Genomic DNA, 20,729 nt, shown 5'->3' with positions numbered 1-20,729 from the left:
ATTTCCAGAAAAGTTGGGATATTTTCCAAAATGCAATAAAAACAAAAATCTGTGATATGTTAATTCACGTGAACCCTTATTTAACTGACAAAAGTACAAAGAAAAGATTTTCAATAGTTTTACTGACCAACTTAATTGTATTTTGTAAATATACACAAATTTAGAATTTGATGGCTGCAACACACTCAACAAAAGTTGGGACAGAGGCATGTTTACCATTGTGTTACATCACCTTTCCTTTTAATAACACTTTTTAATCGTTTTGGAGCTGAGGATACTAACTGTAGTAGATTTGCAATTGGAAATTTTGTCCATTCTTGCTTGATATAAGACTTCAGCTGCTCAACGGTCTGTAGTCTCCGTTGTCTGATTCTCCTCTTCATGATGCGCCATACACTTTCAATAGGAGATAGTTCGGACTGGCAGCAAGCTAGTCAAGCACACACACTCTGTGTCTACAAAGCCATGCTGTTGTAGCCCATGCAGAATGTGGTCTGGCATTGTCCTGCTGAAATAAGCATGGACGTCCCGGGAAGAGACGTCGCCCTGACGGCAACATATGTTTCTCTATTTTCCTAATATACGCATCAGAGTCAATGGTACCTTCACATACATGCAACTCGCCCATGCCGTGGGCACTGATGCACCCCCATACCATCACAGATGCTGGCTTTTGCACCTTTTGCTGATAACAATCAGGATGGTCGTTTTCATCTTTGGCATGGAGAACTTGACGCCCATTTTTTCCCGAAAACTAGCTGAAATGTGGACTCATCTGGACCACAGCGCACGGTTCCACAGTCTTTTGGTCCATCTGAGATGAGCTCGGGCCCAGAGAACCCGCCGGTGTTTCTGCATAGAGTTGATATATGACTTCTTCCTTGCATAATACAGTTTCAAGTTGCATTTCTGGATGCAGTGACGGACTGTGTTAAGTGACAATGGTTTTCCGAAGTACTCCTGAGCCCAGGTGGCTATAATTGTCACAGTAGCATGACAGTTTCTTAGGCAGTGCCGCCTGAGGGCTCGAAGATCACGTGCATTCAACAGTGGTTTCCGAACTTGCCCTTTACGCACTGAGATGTCTCTGAATCTTTTCACAATATTATGTACTGTAGATGTTGAAGACCTAAATTCTCTGCAATCTTGCATTGGGAAATGTTCCTTTTGAACTGACTAACAATTCTCTCACAAATTTTGGCACAAAGGTGTGAGCCACGACCTATCCTTGCTTGCAAAGACTGAGCCTTTGATGGATGCTACTTTTATACCCAGTCATGATACCTCACTTGCTACCAATTAGCCTGCTTAATGTGGAGTCTTCCAAACCGGTGTTACTTGAATATTCTGTGCACTTTTCAATCTTATTTTAACTCTGTCCCAACTTTTGTTGAGTGTGTTGCAGCCATCAAATTCTAAATTTGTGTATATTTACAAAATACAATTAAGTTGGTCAGTAAAACTATTGAAAATCTTTTCTTTGTACTTTTGTCAGTTAAATAAGGGTTCATGTGAATTAACATATCACAGATTTTTGTTTTTATTGCATTTTGGAAAATATCCCAACTTTTCTGGAAATGGAGTTTGTATATGCACATTATTCAACCTTGAGATTTGTCTCCTAACAGGCAGCCATGAAACAAACAAACCCAAAAAATCTCATATATAAGACCATCGAATGTGCAGAGAAAAAAAACACGTTGCTCATAACAAAAACCAATAAAAATTAAAAAAAAACTCATTGAAAAGATGGGGATGTGTACGGTGGCCGTGTCGTGAGCTCCAACCAACTTTACAGTGTACTGCTAGTGTCTGCAATTTCTTGTTCAAGTAGCTGCTAGTCACACTAGATTTTTTAGATTGACTGTTCTGAACATCGGGAAGATGGCATTTACCCACAGCTTACTGCCTTTTCTACACTGGGAACCCCTGCTTACGCAATCCATGGGAGACTCATTTATTACACTGTCGCTACCTTGGAAGCGGCGCTGGAGGTGAGGGAGAATGGCTGGCATCCTGGTGAGATTAAGACTGTGTGCTAATCGGCCGCCACTCCCTAGGATACTCCTGGCTAATGTTTAGTCCCTGGACAACAAGCTGTGCAAGCTGAGAGCCAGATTCTCCTATCAGCAGGAAACAAAGCAAGGTAATGTTTTGTGCTTCGTGGAGTCTTGTTAATGAAGGAGATACGGAATCACACCATCGAGCCCTCTGGGTTCTCCCTGTTCCAGGTGGACAGGTAACCTCTCTGGTAAGAGTAATGGAGGTGGAGAAATTGACTATTATTGCTTCATGGTCAATAATGTTTGGTGCGACCGGTGGAATGTGCATGCCCTCCAATCATTTTGTTACCCAGCTCTGGAGTGCCTTGTGCTGCTGTGTAGACCTCTCTGGCTGCCTCGGGAGTTCACGGTTGTTATTATCACAGCTGTATAGGACCCTGGTCAGACCCCACTAGGCAATATCATCAGTACAATTTTGAATGAAATGTTGGTGATCATCTTGGTGATTATCTTGGTGATTGTCAACTTTTATGTGTCCTGTGATTAGCTGTTTGTGTGCGTGGGTATATGTGCCATTTCTATTGGTTACCGATTATGTAATCTGCAATTGGTTCATTAAAATCCAATTAGGAGATTATTGTTGTCCAGTCTGTGTTAGTCGAGCATTATGTAGGATTAACATCGTCCTCATTGATTGACATGTGTAATCAGGTGTGAATTGGCTTTTGGCTCTGGATCGATGACTTGATGCTGAAGTGGGATGTAGACTGGGTTCATTTTGACATGCTTGTTGATAGAATTCTATGTGGAGAACAAAGCCTTTAAGAATTCTCGGTTGTTGTTGACGAGCTTGGCTTAGGACAATGAAGTTGGTCCAATTGAATTGATGTGTTTCACAGTCACCATGTATAGATACAAGAGAAGGTTGATCATGATCACAGCCCTTTGGTGTTCATGTACCCTTGTTGATGGCTTCCTACCAGTCTGGCCAACATAATGCTTGTCGCAGTTGGCGCATGGAATTTTGTATATAGTGTTTGTATGTCGTGGGTAGGCAATCTTTTATTCTTGATAAATATTGGCGTAGTGTGGCTGTAGGTTGTGCTACTGTGATGTCAAATGATCGTAGAAATCAAAAATGTATTGGAAGTGACCGATAGACCAACAAAACCTCTGCAAGCTATAAAGCCAGCTTGGTGAGCCACTTATCAACAACATCCTCAACCTGAGCTCCAAATCTTTTCCAACATCTTAAAAACCATAAGCAAATAGAGTTCTGAACTGAAGTTCAGAAGAGACCCATAGTTTAGCACAGAGCCAACTAAACCTTGAGAAGAGTCTGAACCGGCCTGTACCTCGTCTTGGGCCCCAATAGCCTGTCCTTTTCAATCTGGCCTGATGCCTAAATCACCGACCATACATTGGGTTCATTTGGTTTGATGCACTCTCGGGCTGGGACCTCAGCACCTCAATTCAGCCTGTGATCGACCATTTACCATTAAAGATATTTATCGGGTGTGCTGTATATGCAGGGTCCTTAGCATTCTCAGTGATCCCTCCCATCTGTTCAACGATCTCTTTGACACCTTTCCATCAAGTGTACTGTACCATTAGGACAAGAACTGTTAGGATGGTAAGCATCATCTTCCCTCAGGCTATAAGACAGCTGAACTTCCTGCAACCACCCAGGTTTCATGACATATGAAGAGCCATAAGTGTTCTAGTTTATATTTCAACTTGTCTATGCACTTTATTATTTGCGGTAGTATTACTTTCTGTTAAGTGTGTGAATTATATGTACTGTGTTGTGCACCTTGGTCTAGAGGAACGTTGTTTCATTGGCGGTATACATATGTAAGGTTGAATGACAATAAACTGAACTTGAATTTAAAAATGATAGAGATTGGATGGAGTAAATAGGCCTTCAGATCTTTTTGATGTCTTTGTTAAAGAACACCATAACATACAAACCTCGTTCCAAAGTGAAGTGGGAAGTAGCAGAATATAGAGCATTGCAGACTGGTTATAGTCATTGCTCTCCCATTTATCACTTTCTCAATCAGTAAGAGATTTGGCAAGGAGAGTAGCAACTGAGAATTTTTTTCTTAAAATCATTGTTAGAATTGGGATCTGGTTGTATTAAAGCAGATGGTATATTAAAACAGAAAGTTAGCACAGGTGATGCAATACTGAGTAACTAGATTGATCCTGGGATTGAAGTTGTTGTCCCAGGAAACAAAACATAGGAGGGGGCCTTTACTCATAACTTACATGTAAATGTGGCAATTTTACTGAAATTTGACAGTTTGTGATGGGTTGACTTAAAAATGATGCAGAAATAATATGGCAAGTATTTCTACAACTAGGAAACATAGTTTTCAGATATGGGGGGATAAAATAGGGTCTTTTAAGAGACTCCTGAATAGGTACATGAAGCTTAGAAAAGTAGAGGCTATGGGTAACTCAATGTAATTTCTAAAATAAGTACATGTTCGGTGCAGCATTGTGGGCCGAAGGGCCTTGACCATGCTGCAGGTTTTCTGTGTTTCTGTGGGTTCGGCCATTTAAGACAGAGATGATAAAGGTTTCATTACTCCTGGAATCCTTTATCCCTGGGTGTTCAGCATGCTCAGTCATTCATTATATTGGTGGGTGGCAGAATGGAACAACTAAAAGGCTTTTGCCACACAGAAACCGAGATCTGTGTTCATTACTGATCTCAAGTGCAACCTGTTTGGAGTTGGCATATTCTCACTGTAACGTTCTCCTTCGCGTGTAACGAACGCCGAATTAAACGTCGAGATAAACCACAGTTAATAAGAACCAGATCGCAGTAAGATTAACCATTTACTGTTCACTCTTCACATTAACATATGGTGAAAACTGTTGATAAAACAATACAAGATTGATACAGTATTTGTTCCTTCCTTAATATCACATTTCAAGTGTAAATACTTGCAAAGGTGACTATAACTACATTACACTAAGGTGCAGTATACAGGGAGAGTTTACCTGCTCCATTGACTACTTTAAATACACTTCCATGCAAACTATCCGCAACTCTTTAACTAACGAAAGCATAAACATTATCGACTGTCGTTACTTCTAACAGGATCGGCATTAACATCTTAGTTCAATATATCGATTATCTATTAACTTACAGCGTTGCTCTCGCTGTGATTTCTCATGCCTGCAAAACAACTTCTGCTCAGGTGTGCCTCGTGGTAAGCCCCCACCCTCGCGCTAATTTCAAACCGGTACTTTCCCACAAGACGCGGCGAAACCGGATGTGACGTCATCGCATGCCGATATATTTTACATGCAATGAATATACTTTAAACACTTCTAATTCTAACTAGAAAATACTATCGAATGAATTACTAAGCAAAAATATTATAAACTAAATAACTGTCGTAAAGACAGCACACTCACTCTGATGACATGAGCTTCCGCCATTGTTGATGTGTTGATTGGAGGTTGATGAAGGGTATGATCTGGGGAGAGTTGATGAGTATGCCAGGAAAATAAATAAATTAGTTTGTTGAAGACTACTGTAAATGACAGTTTAGTTGGTTTGCATTTGGTAGACTTGTGGCCTGCTTCTGTGCCTAATCTTTTTATGACCGTGATTCTATATTCAAAGCTGACTGATATTTATGAAAATTGTCCGCAAATGGACAATGTAATTTCCTTTTTCTATTGAAGGACAGAAGTTGTTTTAAAAGTTAAAGAGCAATACTTGTCGTCCCTTTCAGGGTTACCCATAATTCTTGCAGGAGTTCTGGTCATAATTAAGGCACCAATTAAAAGCACAATGGAGACACAGGAGACCGTACATGCTGGAATCTGGAGCAATACGCAGAAGACTGCAGGAATTCAGCAGGTCAGGTAGTATTTATGGCAGGAAATACAGATGAAATTTAGATTGATATTGGTATGAAGAGAACCCAGAGCAGTATTTTGAATGGGGCAGGTGGTGTCCACTTCGTTCGAGTTCACATTTATGTTCACTCTACTGTGCACATGTATACCGCCAAATAAAACAACATAGTAATGTAACTCACAATATTACTATAAATAAATTAACAAATAATAAGGTGCATTTACAACACAAGTTAAAAAGTAAACAGTATAATGCTACTGGCGCTTCATATGTGATTAGACTTTGGTGGTGGCAGGGAGTTCATTTGTTTCACAGCCTGAGGGAAGGAGCTGTTTCCCATCCTAACAGTACTTGTCCTCAGGCCACAGAACCTCTTTCCTGATGGTAGGGGGGTCAAAGATACTGTTGGACAGATCAGAGGGATCATTGACAATACTAAGAGCCTTGTGTACGCAGTGCTCTTGATAAGTATCTTGGTTGAGTTGAAGAGAGAACCTATAATCCTCTTAGCAGTCCTTGCAATCCTTTGTAGGGCCTTGTGGTCAGATGCCTCGCAATTCTCATAACAGATGGTAATGCAGCTGGTAGGGACACTCACAATGATGCCCCTGTAAAAATTGGTTAGGAAGTGGTGGGGGAAACCTCGCTCAGTTCAATCTCTTCCAGAAGTGGAGATGCTGTTGTACCTTCTTGATTAAAGAGGTGGTGTTGATGGGCCAGGTGAAATTGTTTGTTATGTACACTCCCAGAAACTTGCTGCACGGAAGAACTGTTTATTTGTCATGAGATGTTGTCAGCCTGCAACTTCATGAAGTCCACAACCATCTCTTTGGTTTTGCCATACTGAGACTCAAGTTGTTGTGCTCCCACCATTCTACCTCCTTCTGTATGCCATCTCATCGTTGTTGTTGATGAAGCCAACCACTTTATGATTTGGTTTGAACTGGATCTAGGAATGCAGTAATCATTTTCCTCCATGGATGCTGCCTGGTCCTCCGAGTTCCTCCAGCTTTTTGTATGCTGCGATTATAAGTATAGTCTATCCTTGGAAAACAATCTTTGTTCTCCTGTACTGTATCTGTGCTGTTTCCATAGCAATCTGTGATGCCCACCCATGCCTCATTTGACAACCAAAATAGCAGTTTGGTTCCTTGCTGAAACAATGCCAATGAATGAAGATTTTAGGTTTAGATCTTGGCTAGAGAGTAATCTTTTCACTAGCCAGCCTATGTGGTGGAAATAAAAGAGAACACAGGCAGAGTTTTGTTTCCTGTTCTAAAATCTAATCATAGTGCCAGTGGCCAACAAGACTCAACTTTTAGAAAACTCCTCCAATAGTCACCAGAATGGCTTGATTTTGTGCTAGATGGTGGGATGAAGTTGCTGGATCTGGGTTTAAATGGGTGAAATTATGAGCTGAAAATGTCATGATATTCATTTTGGGTGCTTATTTTTCTTATTAATATTGGATGGTTAAATTAGTTGCTTTGTTTGTTTTGATGAAGCTTGGACTCTGTAATTACTGATTTATTTTCACATTGTCTTGCAGGTTTGCATTTAATTCTTAAACAGTGCCCTATTTAGCACTACATAAAAATACTGAAACTTTTGTGATTGTAGTCATTAGGTGCCTCAAAGCTCCACATTGAGTCCTGTAGAAGATTTTATAGGGAGGGGAGATGGAGCATTTTCCCACTCTTGATTGTTACTCCTGACAGACTTGAGGGGTTCATTGAATCAAATTAAGCCCAATCTATCATTAGCTAATTCACGTAATATCCTTGTACTTGATAATTTTCAATAAACATGGCAGTAGAAAAATATAAAGTGACAAATTGTGGTTTAAGAAATGTCCAAACTTGACAGTTATAGAATATATCACAATGTTTATTAAATTATAGAAGCTGTCTGTAGTACAATGGAAATTTCGTGAAATGTTTCACAATTTTACCATTTAAATACCTAAGTGATTAAAAGTTATCCTCATTCAATAATCTTATAGTCTAGTGGTCACCAACCTTTTTGAGTCCAGGATCCCCTAACTTGGCCTTAGTGAAAGGCGAGATCAACCCCAGATCGATTAGTTACACGCATGCGCACTGGGGCAGAAAAGACCGGAAGTAAAACCCCGCAACCTGGAAGTAGAAATAATGCATAAACACCAGGGGTACTCACTGTTTTTTGCACCACGGACCAGTACAGTATTGACAATATTCTTGCAGACCTGCTGACAGGGTGGGGGGGATGTTAAACACGACCGGAATACAGTGATATTCGAAACAGGTTGCTTATGTCCAGTCTATTCGGCAATTTAGTTTTTGCGGTTCTCAGCAGTTAGCTTCTGTTCCGCGTTGCTCATGTTTTTTCCACTGAAAAAACTCAGCGGGTTCATCTTTAAATGCAGGGTGCTTGGACTCAGGGTACTGAAGCAGTTTTGAGGGCTTCATTGCCTCATTAGACAGCTTCCTGGCCTGAACTCCAGCCTCTGCCTGCCCGCCACCAGACACCCTGGCTACGTGCGGCTGGTCGTGGGTGGGGTGAGAGGACAAGGCCGGAGGTCCCCGTACCAGGGCCGCGGCGGTTGCAGTCCAGAGAGATTGAGCGACCGAGCGAGGAGAGCAACAGGGCCGCGCCTGCCCCCTCTTGTAGGATCTATCAGCCGACAAAAGTTTGTTTCAACAGATCGCAGCGAGGTAGGTGTTCTGCTACTTACAAAACCTTGAGCCCGAATTAAGTTGTTTGCGAATATTTTAGCACCGGGTTCCCCACGAACATTCAGTGCGGTGAACAGGTTCAGAGACGGCGCCCATCTGTCTGCACTCCAGGCCAGTAGCATCGGCATTTCCCGCCAGCTGCGCTCCGGGCCAGTAGCATTGGCAATTCCCACTGGCCGCGCTCCAGGCCAGTGGCATCGGCGGTTCCCGCTGGCCGCGCTCCGGGCCAGTAGCATCGGCAGTTCCTGCTGGCCGCGCTCCGGGCCAGTAGCATCAGCGGTTCTCGCCGGCCGCACGAGGCAAACACTGGCGAGAGGGTGTCACTGTGTTTAGGCGACTGTTGACCTCGTGTGGGTTCAAGTTCAACAGTGTGTGTGACAGGGAGTGAGGAAAGGTGCAGCTGACTCATCGTTTCCTCGCTGCCCGGTGGTTGGGGACCACTGAAGTACACTGTGTAGTGCGGGGGAGCTACACACATGTGCACTGGGCGGAAAGAAAAGAACTAAAACCCGGAAACGATCTCTCAGCAGTATTTGTGTATTTATTTTTCATTTTTTTTTTCGGGATCTACTGGGAAAGTCTCAAAGATCAACCAGTCAATCACAGTCGACGGGTTGGCGACCACTACTATAGCCAATTGTATGAGTGACATTTCACCAGTGTTTTTATGCCAGCAGAAAATTGTTGAATTTATATGTTGATTTTCTGAATAATTTGTCATTATCATTTTAAACCATAAGCTTTTTGAAAAGCCTGGGAGTAAAACTGTGACATGTAAAAGAAGTAATAATTAGTCAGAGCTGTTAAATTAGATCTAAGTTTTAAAACGTGTAGTGCTTCTTTTGGTTTGTTAAGTAGCATTGAAGTGCAAGTTTGAAGGTGTTACATTATAGTTGGATAGGATTTCTTTAAGATAATTCCGAAGGGACCTTGTATGTTATCACCTACGCCATAGGACCTTCTTTGGTGCTTCTTTTGCCTGCTGTTTCTATGCCTTTTTGCTTCAATTCTGAAATTAGTTAGGATATGAAAATCTATCGCAAGGCCATTAAAAGAAACTGAACCTCGATCCTGTCTCTTCACTTTTCTCCACCCTAAGATGTTTATATGCAGTTCACTGTGAAAGTTTCTGATATAACATTTGTTAAGGATAAAGATCAAGCAGGAAGTTTGACTTCAATGGAATACGGTGAACGTTCTACATGTTGACTTGGTACACAGATAAGCCAACAGTGAGGAGTTTTCAAAATAGTTGTTGGTGCTCAAACAACTCACCTCTAAAGAGACAAAAAAAATTCCACTCCTGTTACGTTACAGTTACTGATTATGTTGCGTAATGTCGCAATGCTAATGAATGCAGATTATGAAACCTTTTCCTTTGATTTCAATTCTATGTATTTTTTACAGCCTGATTATGCATTTAAGTTTCCCTTTTCATGTGACTGCTGAGTTTTTGAAGACATGGAGGCATTTAAGGATTTGAAATTTCATGCCTTTAAGTTGGGTCATAAAGGTTTGACACTATTTATTAAAGTTGCCTATACGTTGATTTGGTTACCAGACTAGTGATGTATACTCACCCCACTGTATTTGTTTGTATTGGCCAAAATGTCAGAATAATTTTCCAGAAATTTTGACCAAAATCCAAAGGTATCAGTTGAAGCTGTTGTCAAGCCACCTTTTCAAAGACAATAGGGGAAGGTGATAAAATACTGGCTTTCCCATTGATGCCCATATTCTGCAAATTAATAACAATTAATTGTGTATAACAGCTGTCTTATCACTTAAGTATCCAGGGCCAGTTAAGCGCATGTGAGATATACTTAATGACCTAGATTATTTTGTTTTTGTCTTCTTTCTTGCCCTTCTCTTACCCCATATTCCCTTTGCTTTTTGGAATGGGAAAAATGAATACAGATCATTTTTGTCAACTGATTTTGTAATTTTGTTCTATTTGGTTGCTTGTGTGTAGCTAGGAAAACCAGATCTATATATTGCATGCCTTGACACATCATTATTTAGTTTTTCAAGATTTTGTTTCACTCACTCTTTTTGTCAGGAATGTATGAAGTCCTAAAGTATGAAATTAAACATTGGACTTCTATAGGCCTTTTAAATTAAAACACCTGCAACCATTAATTTTTAATTCTACTTTCACCTATTAAATCACAGTTTAATAGTATAAAATTAGGAATAATCTTTGTTGTCTTTCTCTGTATTTTAATTCGAACCAAAATATCCCTGCACCAAGGTTGCTCATGACTTTTCAAATGAAGTAACTTGTCATACAGACCTATGTGTAACCTCTTTGTTGTTGTGCCCCTCCGTTTAGTGCTATACCAACCAGTACAGCTCAGAACCATGTTTGCTTTTGGCTTCATGTTTGAAGTTTAAGGAAGCAGGTAATGGTAATCCCCAAGCCTTCTGAGCACCCATCTGTGTTCTTGTGCACTTAATTAAATTTGAATTTATTTGCCGATTTGGCAAATCCTTTTGCATAGTTTTCATCTACTTCTGTCCTATTTCTGCCAGTTGTCTGACAACACTGGTGAATGTCAATGCCATTCTCCAGATTATTAGTGAATACATAACAAAACAAAGCCCAGTACAAAACTATCCATGAAGGAGTAGCAGAATTGGTTACTTCATGTTACTTTGAGTTGTTTGTTAATGGTTTTGTTCTTTGGAGAATTAAATGTAGTAAAAGTATAGGGAGGTTAACAGTTTTGACAGATTTTTGCTTTAATTTCCCTTCCAGGTTTAACATAGAGTCATAGACAAGTACAGCACAGAAACTGGCCCCTCAGCCCATCTTGTCCATGCTAAACCACTTAAACTGCCTACTTCCATCGACCTGCATTGGGACCATAGTCCTCCATATCATATCTGTGTACCTATCCAAACTTAAACTTTGAAATTGAGCTTGCATGCATCACTTGTGCTAGTAGCTCATTCCAGATTCTCATAACGCTCTAAGTGAAGAAGCTTCCCCTCATGTTCCCCTTAAACTTTTAACCTTTCACCCTTAACCCAGGACCTCTAGTTGTAGTTCTACCCACACCCTGTGGAAAAAACCTATTTGCATTTACCCAAAATTTACTCCTCATAATTTTGTATACCTCTACTAAATCACCCTTCAATTTTTGACATTCCACGGAATAACGCCCTAGACTATTCAATCTTTATAGCTCAGATCTTCCGGTCCTGACAACATTTTTGTAAATTTTCTCTGTACTCTTTCAACGTTACTTACATCTTTTATGCAGATAAGTGACCAAAGCCGCATGCAATACTCCAAATTAGGCCTTATCAACGTTTTTACAACTTCAACATAACCACCCCATCTCCTGTATTGAATACAATAATTTAGGTGTCTGTATAACAAGTGCACTTTTAGGGTCCCACAATGTCTGTGATTGCGGAGGTGGCCTTTGTGGTCCTTCAGTTGAGGATGTAGACCCAGAATTGAATGTTGGCACTCTAATCTCTATTTAATAGAGCAATTTCAAGTGGGATTTGAGCCTTGCATATTTTGGTTCATTTCAATAGTTAAAAGCTGGTGAACATGGTAAATACTGCTTTTTGGAAATAGTTAATGTTATGTTTTTTTTGTGGTTGAAGTAACTTCATGTGTATAATCTTAAAGCGGTTCTAGAGTTGTTCTAGAGTCTTTCCAGTGTCTTTTCCAAGGGGCAGTTCTTTTTGACTCTACAATATTTTGCCTGCTTTTATCTGTGAAGTTGTTAATGTGATGGAGTTATTATTGCTGCTGTAAGTACACTTGTAGGAGATTCATTGTAGTTTAAGCTTGGAACAGATATTCAGGATGTATTTTTTCTTGTCAGATTAGACTTTCTTCAGTCCAAAGAATATCTATTTATAGCTATAATTTGTACAGGTCAAGTCTAAACACAAGACATTTTGAGCCATTATAGTTCGATACCACAGTGTACATGCAATGTGTATAGAGTGAACACTATTCTCTTCCAAAAAATTAATTTACGCGATTGTTCAAGAAACACTTCAGTCTTTGTCACAAATTCCCTGGGTACTAGTTTTTCTGTCATCTGTTGTACTAATGTGTTACTGTGATTCTCATTTGGGCTCCAACTGTTTACTGGTAATATTGAAAATGTGAGTTGTTTAAAAAAAAGTCCTACCAGTTGTTACATTTGTTAACCTTGTTCTTGGTTAAGTAGAGTTAGAAAAAAAATCTGAGCCATACACTTTTTAAAAAAAAAAATGTTTAAAATTGTCTGAAATTAGATAAAATGTTGAATTTTAGTCCCAAGCCATAAGTTCCTTTATTGCCGAGCCTTGAATGGAATTTGATGCCAGTGGGGCTTTAATGTTACTGTTTAAATGAGGCAATGCTGATGGATAACCATGAAGGTTATAACAAGTATTCTGTTTTAATTGTGTTCCCTAGTGAAATAATTTGTATGTTCTGGCAAGTTTTTTTTTAATATAAAGCTGCTAGATATAAAAATGTACCATAGTTTATAAATGACCATGAAAAGTTGTTCCAATGTTGCCTGAGTTAAGATAGGATGCCATTGAAACTGTGTTGAAATGAATTGAATATTGACAGACACTTCATGGCAATGTCTTTGTCATTTCTGGTTTGCTGCCTGTGCCATGTGCTGGAGAGGGTAAGAGTAGCATGATTTGGCAGATGAATGTGTGGCAGAGGACAGGGTTTCAGATGTGTGGATCATTGGGATCTCTACTAGAGAAGAGTTCTTGAGATCTCTTCAGGGGAAGTTATGGTCTGTACAAAAAGGATGGGTCACACCTGAACTTGAAGGAGACACTATTTATACTTGCAGACAGATTTGCTGGAGCTGTTGGGGAGAATTTAAACTAGTTTGGCAGAGAAATGGGAGCCAGAGTGATAGGTCAGTGAATGAGGCAATTGGTATACTGGTAGATGTACTGTGCAGAGAGAGTGTGAGGAAGGATAGGCAGTTGATTGTACAAAACTGCACTCAATAGAATGGGTTGAAGTGTATCTATTTTAATGGAAAAAAAGTATTAGGAACAAGGTTGATGAATGTAGAGCTTGCGTAGTACATGGAGCTACAATGTTGTGGCCGTTACAGAGTCTTGGCTGTCACAAGGGCAGGAATGGCTGTTGGATGTTCCAGGGTTTAGATATTTTAAAAAGGGACAGGTAAGGAGGTTTAAAAAAAAAGGTTGGAGAGTGGCATTGCTGATCAGAATAGTATCACAGCTGCAGAAAGAGAGGATGTCTGGATGTCTTTTGAGTCAGCATGGGTAGAAGTCAGAAAAAAGCAGGGAGCAATCACTTAGTGAGGGATAGGAACAGATGGTATGGGGAAGTGCTTAATTGGGAGAGGGAAATGATATACTGTAGATATTAGGCAGGAACTTGGGAGCATAAACTGGGAATGGTATACTCTGGGAAATGCACAAGAATGTGGAGATTGTTTAAGGAGCACTTTCATGGGATTCTGGATGGGTTTATCGCATTGAGGTAGGGAAAGGATGGGAGGGTGAAGGAACCATTATTGACGAGATGTAGAACACTTGGTCAAGAGGAAGAAAGAAGCTTAAATTAAAATTTAGGAAGTAAGGATCAGACAGGGCTTGGGGTAGCTAGTAAGGAGCTGAAGAATGGACTTGAGAGAGAACTAGAATGGTGCATGAGAAGGCCTTGTCCAGTGTGGTTAAGGAAAACCCTAAAGTGTTAATGAAGAGTTGAAGCAGATGTGCAAGACTGATCAACAGTTTCTGGCAACATTTAGTTGAAGTTATTGCTGTACAAGGGGATCACACCTGTTCCTGAAAGCAAAGGTTCACATTAGTTTTCCAACAAATACATGTAATATTGGGTTATTTTTCTCAAAAAATAGATGAACACGTATGATGTTTTTCTGTGTTATTTTTTGTTTTTTTTAATCCAGTTTTAGGATTTGCGTGAAGAACTGATCACATTTTACGCCATATTTATGCGGAAGTAAAAATTCTACAGGGTTCACAAACTTTCTAGCACCACTGTAGCAGTTCTGTTGCTTGCAGAGATATGTGCCAGGAGGGACAAATGGACAATGGTATCGCAGAGGGGGTGTTCAATGTGGAGACTGGACAGTGGGAGGAGGTAAAAATGTACCATGGAGAGCATTCTGACAGGCTGCATCACTGTCTAGTACAGAGGGGCTACTGCACAGGACCGAAAGGAGGCTGTAGAAAGTTGTAAAGTTAGTCAGCTCTATCTTGGGTACTAGCCTCTGTAGTATCCAAGACATCTTCAAGGAGCAGTGTCTCAGAAAGGTGATGTCCATTATTAAGGACCCCCATCACCAAGGGCATGAGCTCTTCTCATTGCTACCCTCAGGAAAGAGGTACGGAGACCTGAAGGCACACACTTACTGATTCAGGGACAGCAGCTTTCCCGCTGCCATATGATTCCTAAATGGATATTGAACCCTGATCACTACCTCACTTCCTTAAATATGTGTTATTTCTGTTTGGCACTATTTTTAATCTACTGTATATATATTTATATACATACATATATACTCACTGTAATTTATTTATTATTTCTATATTATCATGAACTGCAGCTACTAGTTAAATTCCTTATTACATGCTGGTGATAATAAACCTGAATTCTGATTCTGGTGGCAAGTTCCTGTTGAAGGTTGTAGAGTTACGGAAAATGAAGTGTTAGATGTGGAGCTTCAAGGGATGGTAGGTAAGGACAAAAGAAACTCGATCCCTGTTAAGGTGGGGGGAAGATGGGGTGAGTGTGGATTTCTGGGAAATGAAGATGTAGGTGAGGGCAGCATCAATGCTAGAGGAAGGGAAACCCTGTTCTTTCAAGAAGGAGGAGATCTCTAAAGACTGGAAAAGAAAGCTTCATCCCAGGAACAGATGTGGTGGAGATGAAGGAACTGAAAAAAGGGAATAGTATTTTTACAGGAGACAGGGTGGGAAGAGATAGCCGTGGAATTACTAAAAGGTATGGTACTCAGTTTATCTCCAGCGATTGAGGCAGAGAGATCGAGAAAGGGGAGAGGGGTGTCAGATATGGACCAAGTGAATTTAAGGGCAGGTGGAAATTGTAGGCAAAATTGATGCAATTGACAAACTCAGCCTGGGTGAAAGAAGCATCACCAATGCAGATGTCATTGGTGCATTGTTTTATGTAGCCAATGAAAAGGCAGGCATAGCTGGGGTCCACGTGGGTGCACATGGCTACACCTTGAGTTTGGAGAAAATGGGAATCAGAATCACGTTTATTATCAGTGGCATGCATAATCTAGCAGAGAGAAAAAAATAAATAAAATAAAACATAATAAACAAACAAGTAAATCAATTGTGTACATGGAATAGATTTTTTTTTAAAAATGTGCAAAAACAGAAATACTGTATATTAAAAACATGAGGTAATGTCCAAAGCTTCAGTGTCCATTCAGGAATTGGATGGCAGAGGGGAAGAATCTGTTCCTGAGTCACTGAGTGTGTGTCTTCAGGCTTCTGTACCTCCTACCTGATGGTAATAGTGAGAAAAGGGCATGCCCTGGGTGCTGCAGTTTCTTAATAATGGACACTGCCTTTCTGAGACACTGCTCCCAAAAGATGTCCTGGGTACTTTATAGGCTAGTGCCCAAGATAGAGTTGACTAGACTTACAACCTTCTGCAGCTTCTTTCGGTTCTGTGCTGTAGCCCCTCTATAGCAGACAGTGATGCAGCCTGTCAGAATGCTCTCCATGGTGCAACTATAGGAGTTTTTGGGTGTACTTGTTGACACGCCAAAACTCTTCAAACTCATAATAAAGTATAGCTGCTGTCGTGCCTTCTTTATGACTACAACAATATGTTGGGACCAGGTTAGATCCTCAGAGATCTTGACATCCTGGAATGATCCTGACATCATTCTCTCCACTTTTGATCCCTCTATCAGGATTGGTATGTGTTCCTTCGTCTTACAATCAGCTCTTTCGTCTTACTGATGTTGAGTCCCAGGTTGTTGCTGCAACACCACTCCACTAGTTGGCATATCTCATTCCTGTACACCCTCTTGTCAACATCTGAGATTCTACCAACAATGGCTGTATTGTCAGCAAATTTATAGATGGTATTTGAGCTATGCCTAGCCACACAGTCATGTATACAGAGAGTAGAGCAGTAGGCTAAGCAGACCCCCCACCCCCGAGGTGCGCCAGTGTTGATAGTCAGCCAAAAGGATATGTTATCACCAATCCGCACAGACTGTGGTCTTCCGGTTAGGAAGTCGAGGATCCAATTGCAGAGGGAGGTACAGAGGCCCAGGTTCTGCAACTTCTCAGTTAGCATTGTGGGAATGATGCTATTAAATGCTGAGCTGTAGTTGATGAACAGCATCTTGACGTAGGTGTTTTGTGTTGTTTCGGTGGTCTAATGCTGTGTGGAGAGCCATTGAGATTGCTTCTGCCGTTGACCTATTGTGATAGGTAAATTGCAGTGGGTCCTTGCAGGAGTTCAGTCTAGTCAAAACCAACCTCTCAAAGCATTTAATCACTGTCGATGTGAGTGCTGCTGGGTGATGGTCGTTAAGGCAGCCCGCGTTATTCTTCTTTGGCACTGGTGTAATTGTTGCCTTTTTGAAGCAAGTGGGAACTTCTGCCTGTAGCTGTGAGAGGTTGAAAATGTCCTTGAATACTCCCACTAATTAGTTGGCACAGGTTTTCAGAGCCTTACTAGGTACTCCATCCGGACCTTCTGCCTCACGAGGGTTCATTCTCTTCAAAGACAGTCTAACATTGGCCTCTGAGACAGAGATCATAGGGTCTTCAGGTGCAGGTGGGATCTTCACAGTTGTAGTTGTGTTCTCCCTTTCAAAGCAGGCATAGAAGGTGTGGAGTTCATCTGGTAGTGAAGCATCACTGCCATTCATACTATTAGGTTTTGTTTTGTAGGAAGTAATGTCTTGCAGACCCTGCCAGAGTTGCCATGCATCTGATATCGCCAGATCAACCTTGTTCGAAATTGTTTCGTTGCCCTTGTAGCCCTCCGCAAATCATACCTGTTTTTCTGGTACAGGCCTGGGTGCCAGACTTGAATGCCACAGATCTAGTCTTCAGCAGACGACGTACCTCCTGGTTCATCCACTACTTTTGGTTTGGGAATGCACAGCAAGTCTTTGTAGGCACACACACATCCACACAGGTTTTAATGAAGTTGGTAACAACTGCAGTATACTGATCCAGGTTCAAAGATGGATCCCTGAATACAGTCCAGTCCACCGATTCAAAGCTGCCTTGCTTCCCTTGTCCATACCTTCTTGGTCCTCACTACTGGTATTGCAGTCTTCAGTTTCTTCCTATATTCAGGGAGTATAAGTACAGTCAGGTGATCAGACTTCCTGAAGTGAGGGTGTGGAATAGCATGGTAGGCATTCTTGATGGTGGTGTAACAGTAGTCCAGTGTGTTGTTTCCTCTGGTATTGCAAGTGATATGCTAAGTATATGCTTAATGATTTTTTTTCAGACTGGCCTTGTTAAAATCTCCCAAAATGAAGGTGTTAGGGTGTGCCGTTTCATGCATGTTGATTCCATTACTCAGATCATCTCAAGCTGGCTTGACATTGGCCTGAGGTGGAATGTAAACTGCTACCAGAATGACCTTAGAGAACTCCCGTGGTAGGTAAAAAGGACGATACTTTACTGCTAGTTATTCCAGGTCTGGTGAGCAGAATTGGGACAGCACTGATATATTTGTGCACCAAGGAGAGTTGATTAAGAGGCATACTCCTCCACCTCTGCTTTTGAGAGACTCTATAGATCTATCCTGACAGTGTATAGTAAACCCATTGATCTGAATTGCTGCATCTGGTACGGAAGGGGTTAACCAGGATTCTGTGAAACAAAGGACACTCATGGTCCTAATGCCCCTCTGATTCAGCACTCTGGCTCTGAGATCACTGATTTTATTCACCAGAGACGGCACGCTCGCCAGCAAGTTCGTTGGTACAGGGAGCGAAAAACCCTATTTCCTTAAACGCACTTGTAACCCTGATCTTCGCCCACACTTCCTCCGCGGTTTTCTCCACAGACTGTGTTGTTTCCATTAGTTTTAAGCAGTGATAGTTCGTTTAAATGCGTTAAGACGTTTTTGTTGACTGTACTGACCTTGGAAGCAGTTGTGCTTTTAGCTGTAACAGGCTGAAATGGGAATATTTAATCGTATCCATTGAGCGTACTGCTGCTACTCAAGTCACGCCTAGGCATCCTGGAGGAGCCAAAGGAGAAATTGCTAAGGATGAGGACAGTTCTGCAAGATGGAGGAGAGTGCTGGTGGGGGAGAACTGTTTGGTCTTTCGTTGAGAGAGAGAGAGAGAGAGAGAGGGGGGGAGAGAGAAAGAAAAAGAAGCGGAGAGTTTTAAGGCTTTCTTGATGAGGGATAGAAATGTATGGAGACTGGATATCCATGAGGCATTAAGGCCAGGGAATTGAAGGTTGTTGAGATCAAGAGCATGTGAAGTGTCACGGATGTAAGTGGGAAGGGACTGAAACAAGGGGGATAGAATGAAGTTAAGGTATATGGACATGAGTTCAGTGTAGGAGCAGGCAGAGACAATGGGCCTACCTCGACAGTGTGGGGTAAAGGAACTATGAGTTTGGTAGCAGTGGATGGGAGCTCTTCAGTCGTGATGAGGATAGTGATGGCTTTGGAGACAATTTTCTGATAGTCTGGCATAGGGTCCTTTACAAGGTGTAAGTATGTGGAGGTGATTGAGAGTTGCTGCCTGGCCTCAACAAGGTAGAGAGAAGTCAGTCCATCACCCTACAACAGCACCCCCTTTGCTGGTTTGATGGTAAGGTGTGAGAGTGGAGTGCAGGGCATTCAGACGGGTTAAGCTTTGAGGAGGGTGAGAGAGTTGAGTCAGTTGATGCCTCGTCAGGAGTTAAAGATGAGAAGATCCAGTGCAGGCAGAGAACCAGAGAGGAGTGTTGGGAGACTGGAGAAGGAGTCAACAATGTGGGTTGGGGATTTCTTGCCAAAGAAATGGGTTCGGAGATGGAGAACATGAAGACAAACTTGGTGTTGAAACCAGCGCAGAACTCACTGAGGTGTGGGTGAAGGGGAGTAAAGGTAAGGCCCTTGCTGAGGACAGAGCGCTCAGCCTCAGAGAGCAGACGTTCAGAAGGAATGGTGAAGACAAGGCAGGGATTAGAACTGTGAGCAGAGTTGTTGGTGTCAGAGGAGGGGGAAGGGTTGGGGTGTTCAGAGAAGGTAGGGTGGAAGAAAGATTGGAGTCTCTGAGGACAGAAGAGATAATGGGGAGCCTGAGAGACTAGGGATTGGAGAGTGGTATTGGGGAAATAGGAGCCTGTTGGCCTATCAGCAGCGAGGAAGGTCCTGGCCTGCAGGTGGTGGCAGTCAAGGTTCAGGTTGGAGCTGAGCTAAAGACGTCGTAATTTGCAGTCTGAAGGCATCCAGGGTAATTGGAGACAGAGTTGGAAATGATGGTATCCGCGGTCTGGAACTACCTGACCTGACTGGAGATGGTTGAATTGAGGTCCGAGCGGGTGGCGGAGTGGACTGTGGTCAGGAGTCCACATCCAAGGCAGTCAGATTTGGAGTCTGGAAATGGGTGATCTTCTGACCTTTCCTACAATAGAGGATGATGAAGAACTGGTGGTTGAAGGCGTGGGTACAGAGGAGAGGTCCATGGCAGGTGAAGGAGAGAGAGGTCCAGAGCTTCTCTCTCTTCCTTATCTATCCTTCGGGTAGATAAGTCACTGGGATGGGATATACCCTATATTATTACAGTTAGCAAGGGAAGAAATTGCTGCACCTGTGGTGTTGCTTTGCGTTCTCACTGGCTGCAGGATTAGTACCAGATGATCAGTGGGTGTCACAGATTATTCCTTTGTTCCAGAAAGGACGAAGGTAATATCCTAGGAATTACAGACCAATGAACCATACTTCAATGCTGGGCAAGTTATTGGAGAAGATTCTTAGAAACCGAATTTACAAACATTCGGAGAAGCATAGTCTGATTAAGGACAGGCAGCTTGGCGATCTCTCATGGTCCTGATCGTGGATTTTAGTTAGGCATTTGATAAGGTTCCCCATAGTTGGCTCAGTCAAAGTCTGGAGGCATGAGATCCAGGGAA

The 20,729-nt window shown here is 41.7% G+C and overlaps 1 protein-coding gene across 3 annotated transcripts in view; it reads left to right on the top strand.

Annotated features, from left to right (window-relative positions):
* Positions 1-20,729, top strand: part of LOC132395769 (AT-rich interactive domain-containing protein 2-like) — a 334,560-nt gene that overhangs the window by 57,750 nt on the left and 256,081 nt on the right. Inside the window, exon 1 of one of the 3 annotated variants that reach the window (XM_059972776.1) lies at positions 5,803-5,886. The exons of the other annotated variants lie outside the window; for them this stretch is intronic. Within the exon in view, the coding sequence (XP_059828759.1) occupies positions 5,818-5,886 (69 nt within the window). The 5' untranslated portion in view covers positions 5,803-5,817. Of the gene's footprint in view, positions 1-5,802; positions 5,887-20,729 lie in introns of those variants that run through there. 3 annotated transcript variants of the gene reach the window in all.

This window comes from Hypanus sabinus, chromosome 6 (assembly GCF_030144855.1).
Source record: "Hypanus sabinus isolate sHypSab1 chromosome 6, sHypSab1.hap1, whole genome shotgun sequence".
Taxonomy (NCBI): Eukaryota; Metazoa; Chordata; class Chondrichthyes; order Myliobatiformes; family Dasyatidae; genus Hypanus; species Hypanus sabinus.
The sequence above is the reverse complement of the archived record's forward strand: the minus strand, read 5'-3'. Positions and strand labels throughout refer to the sequence as shown.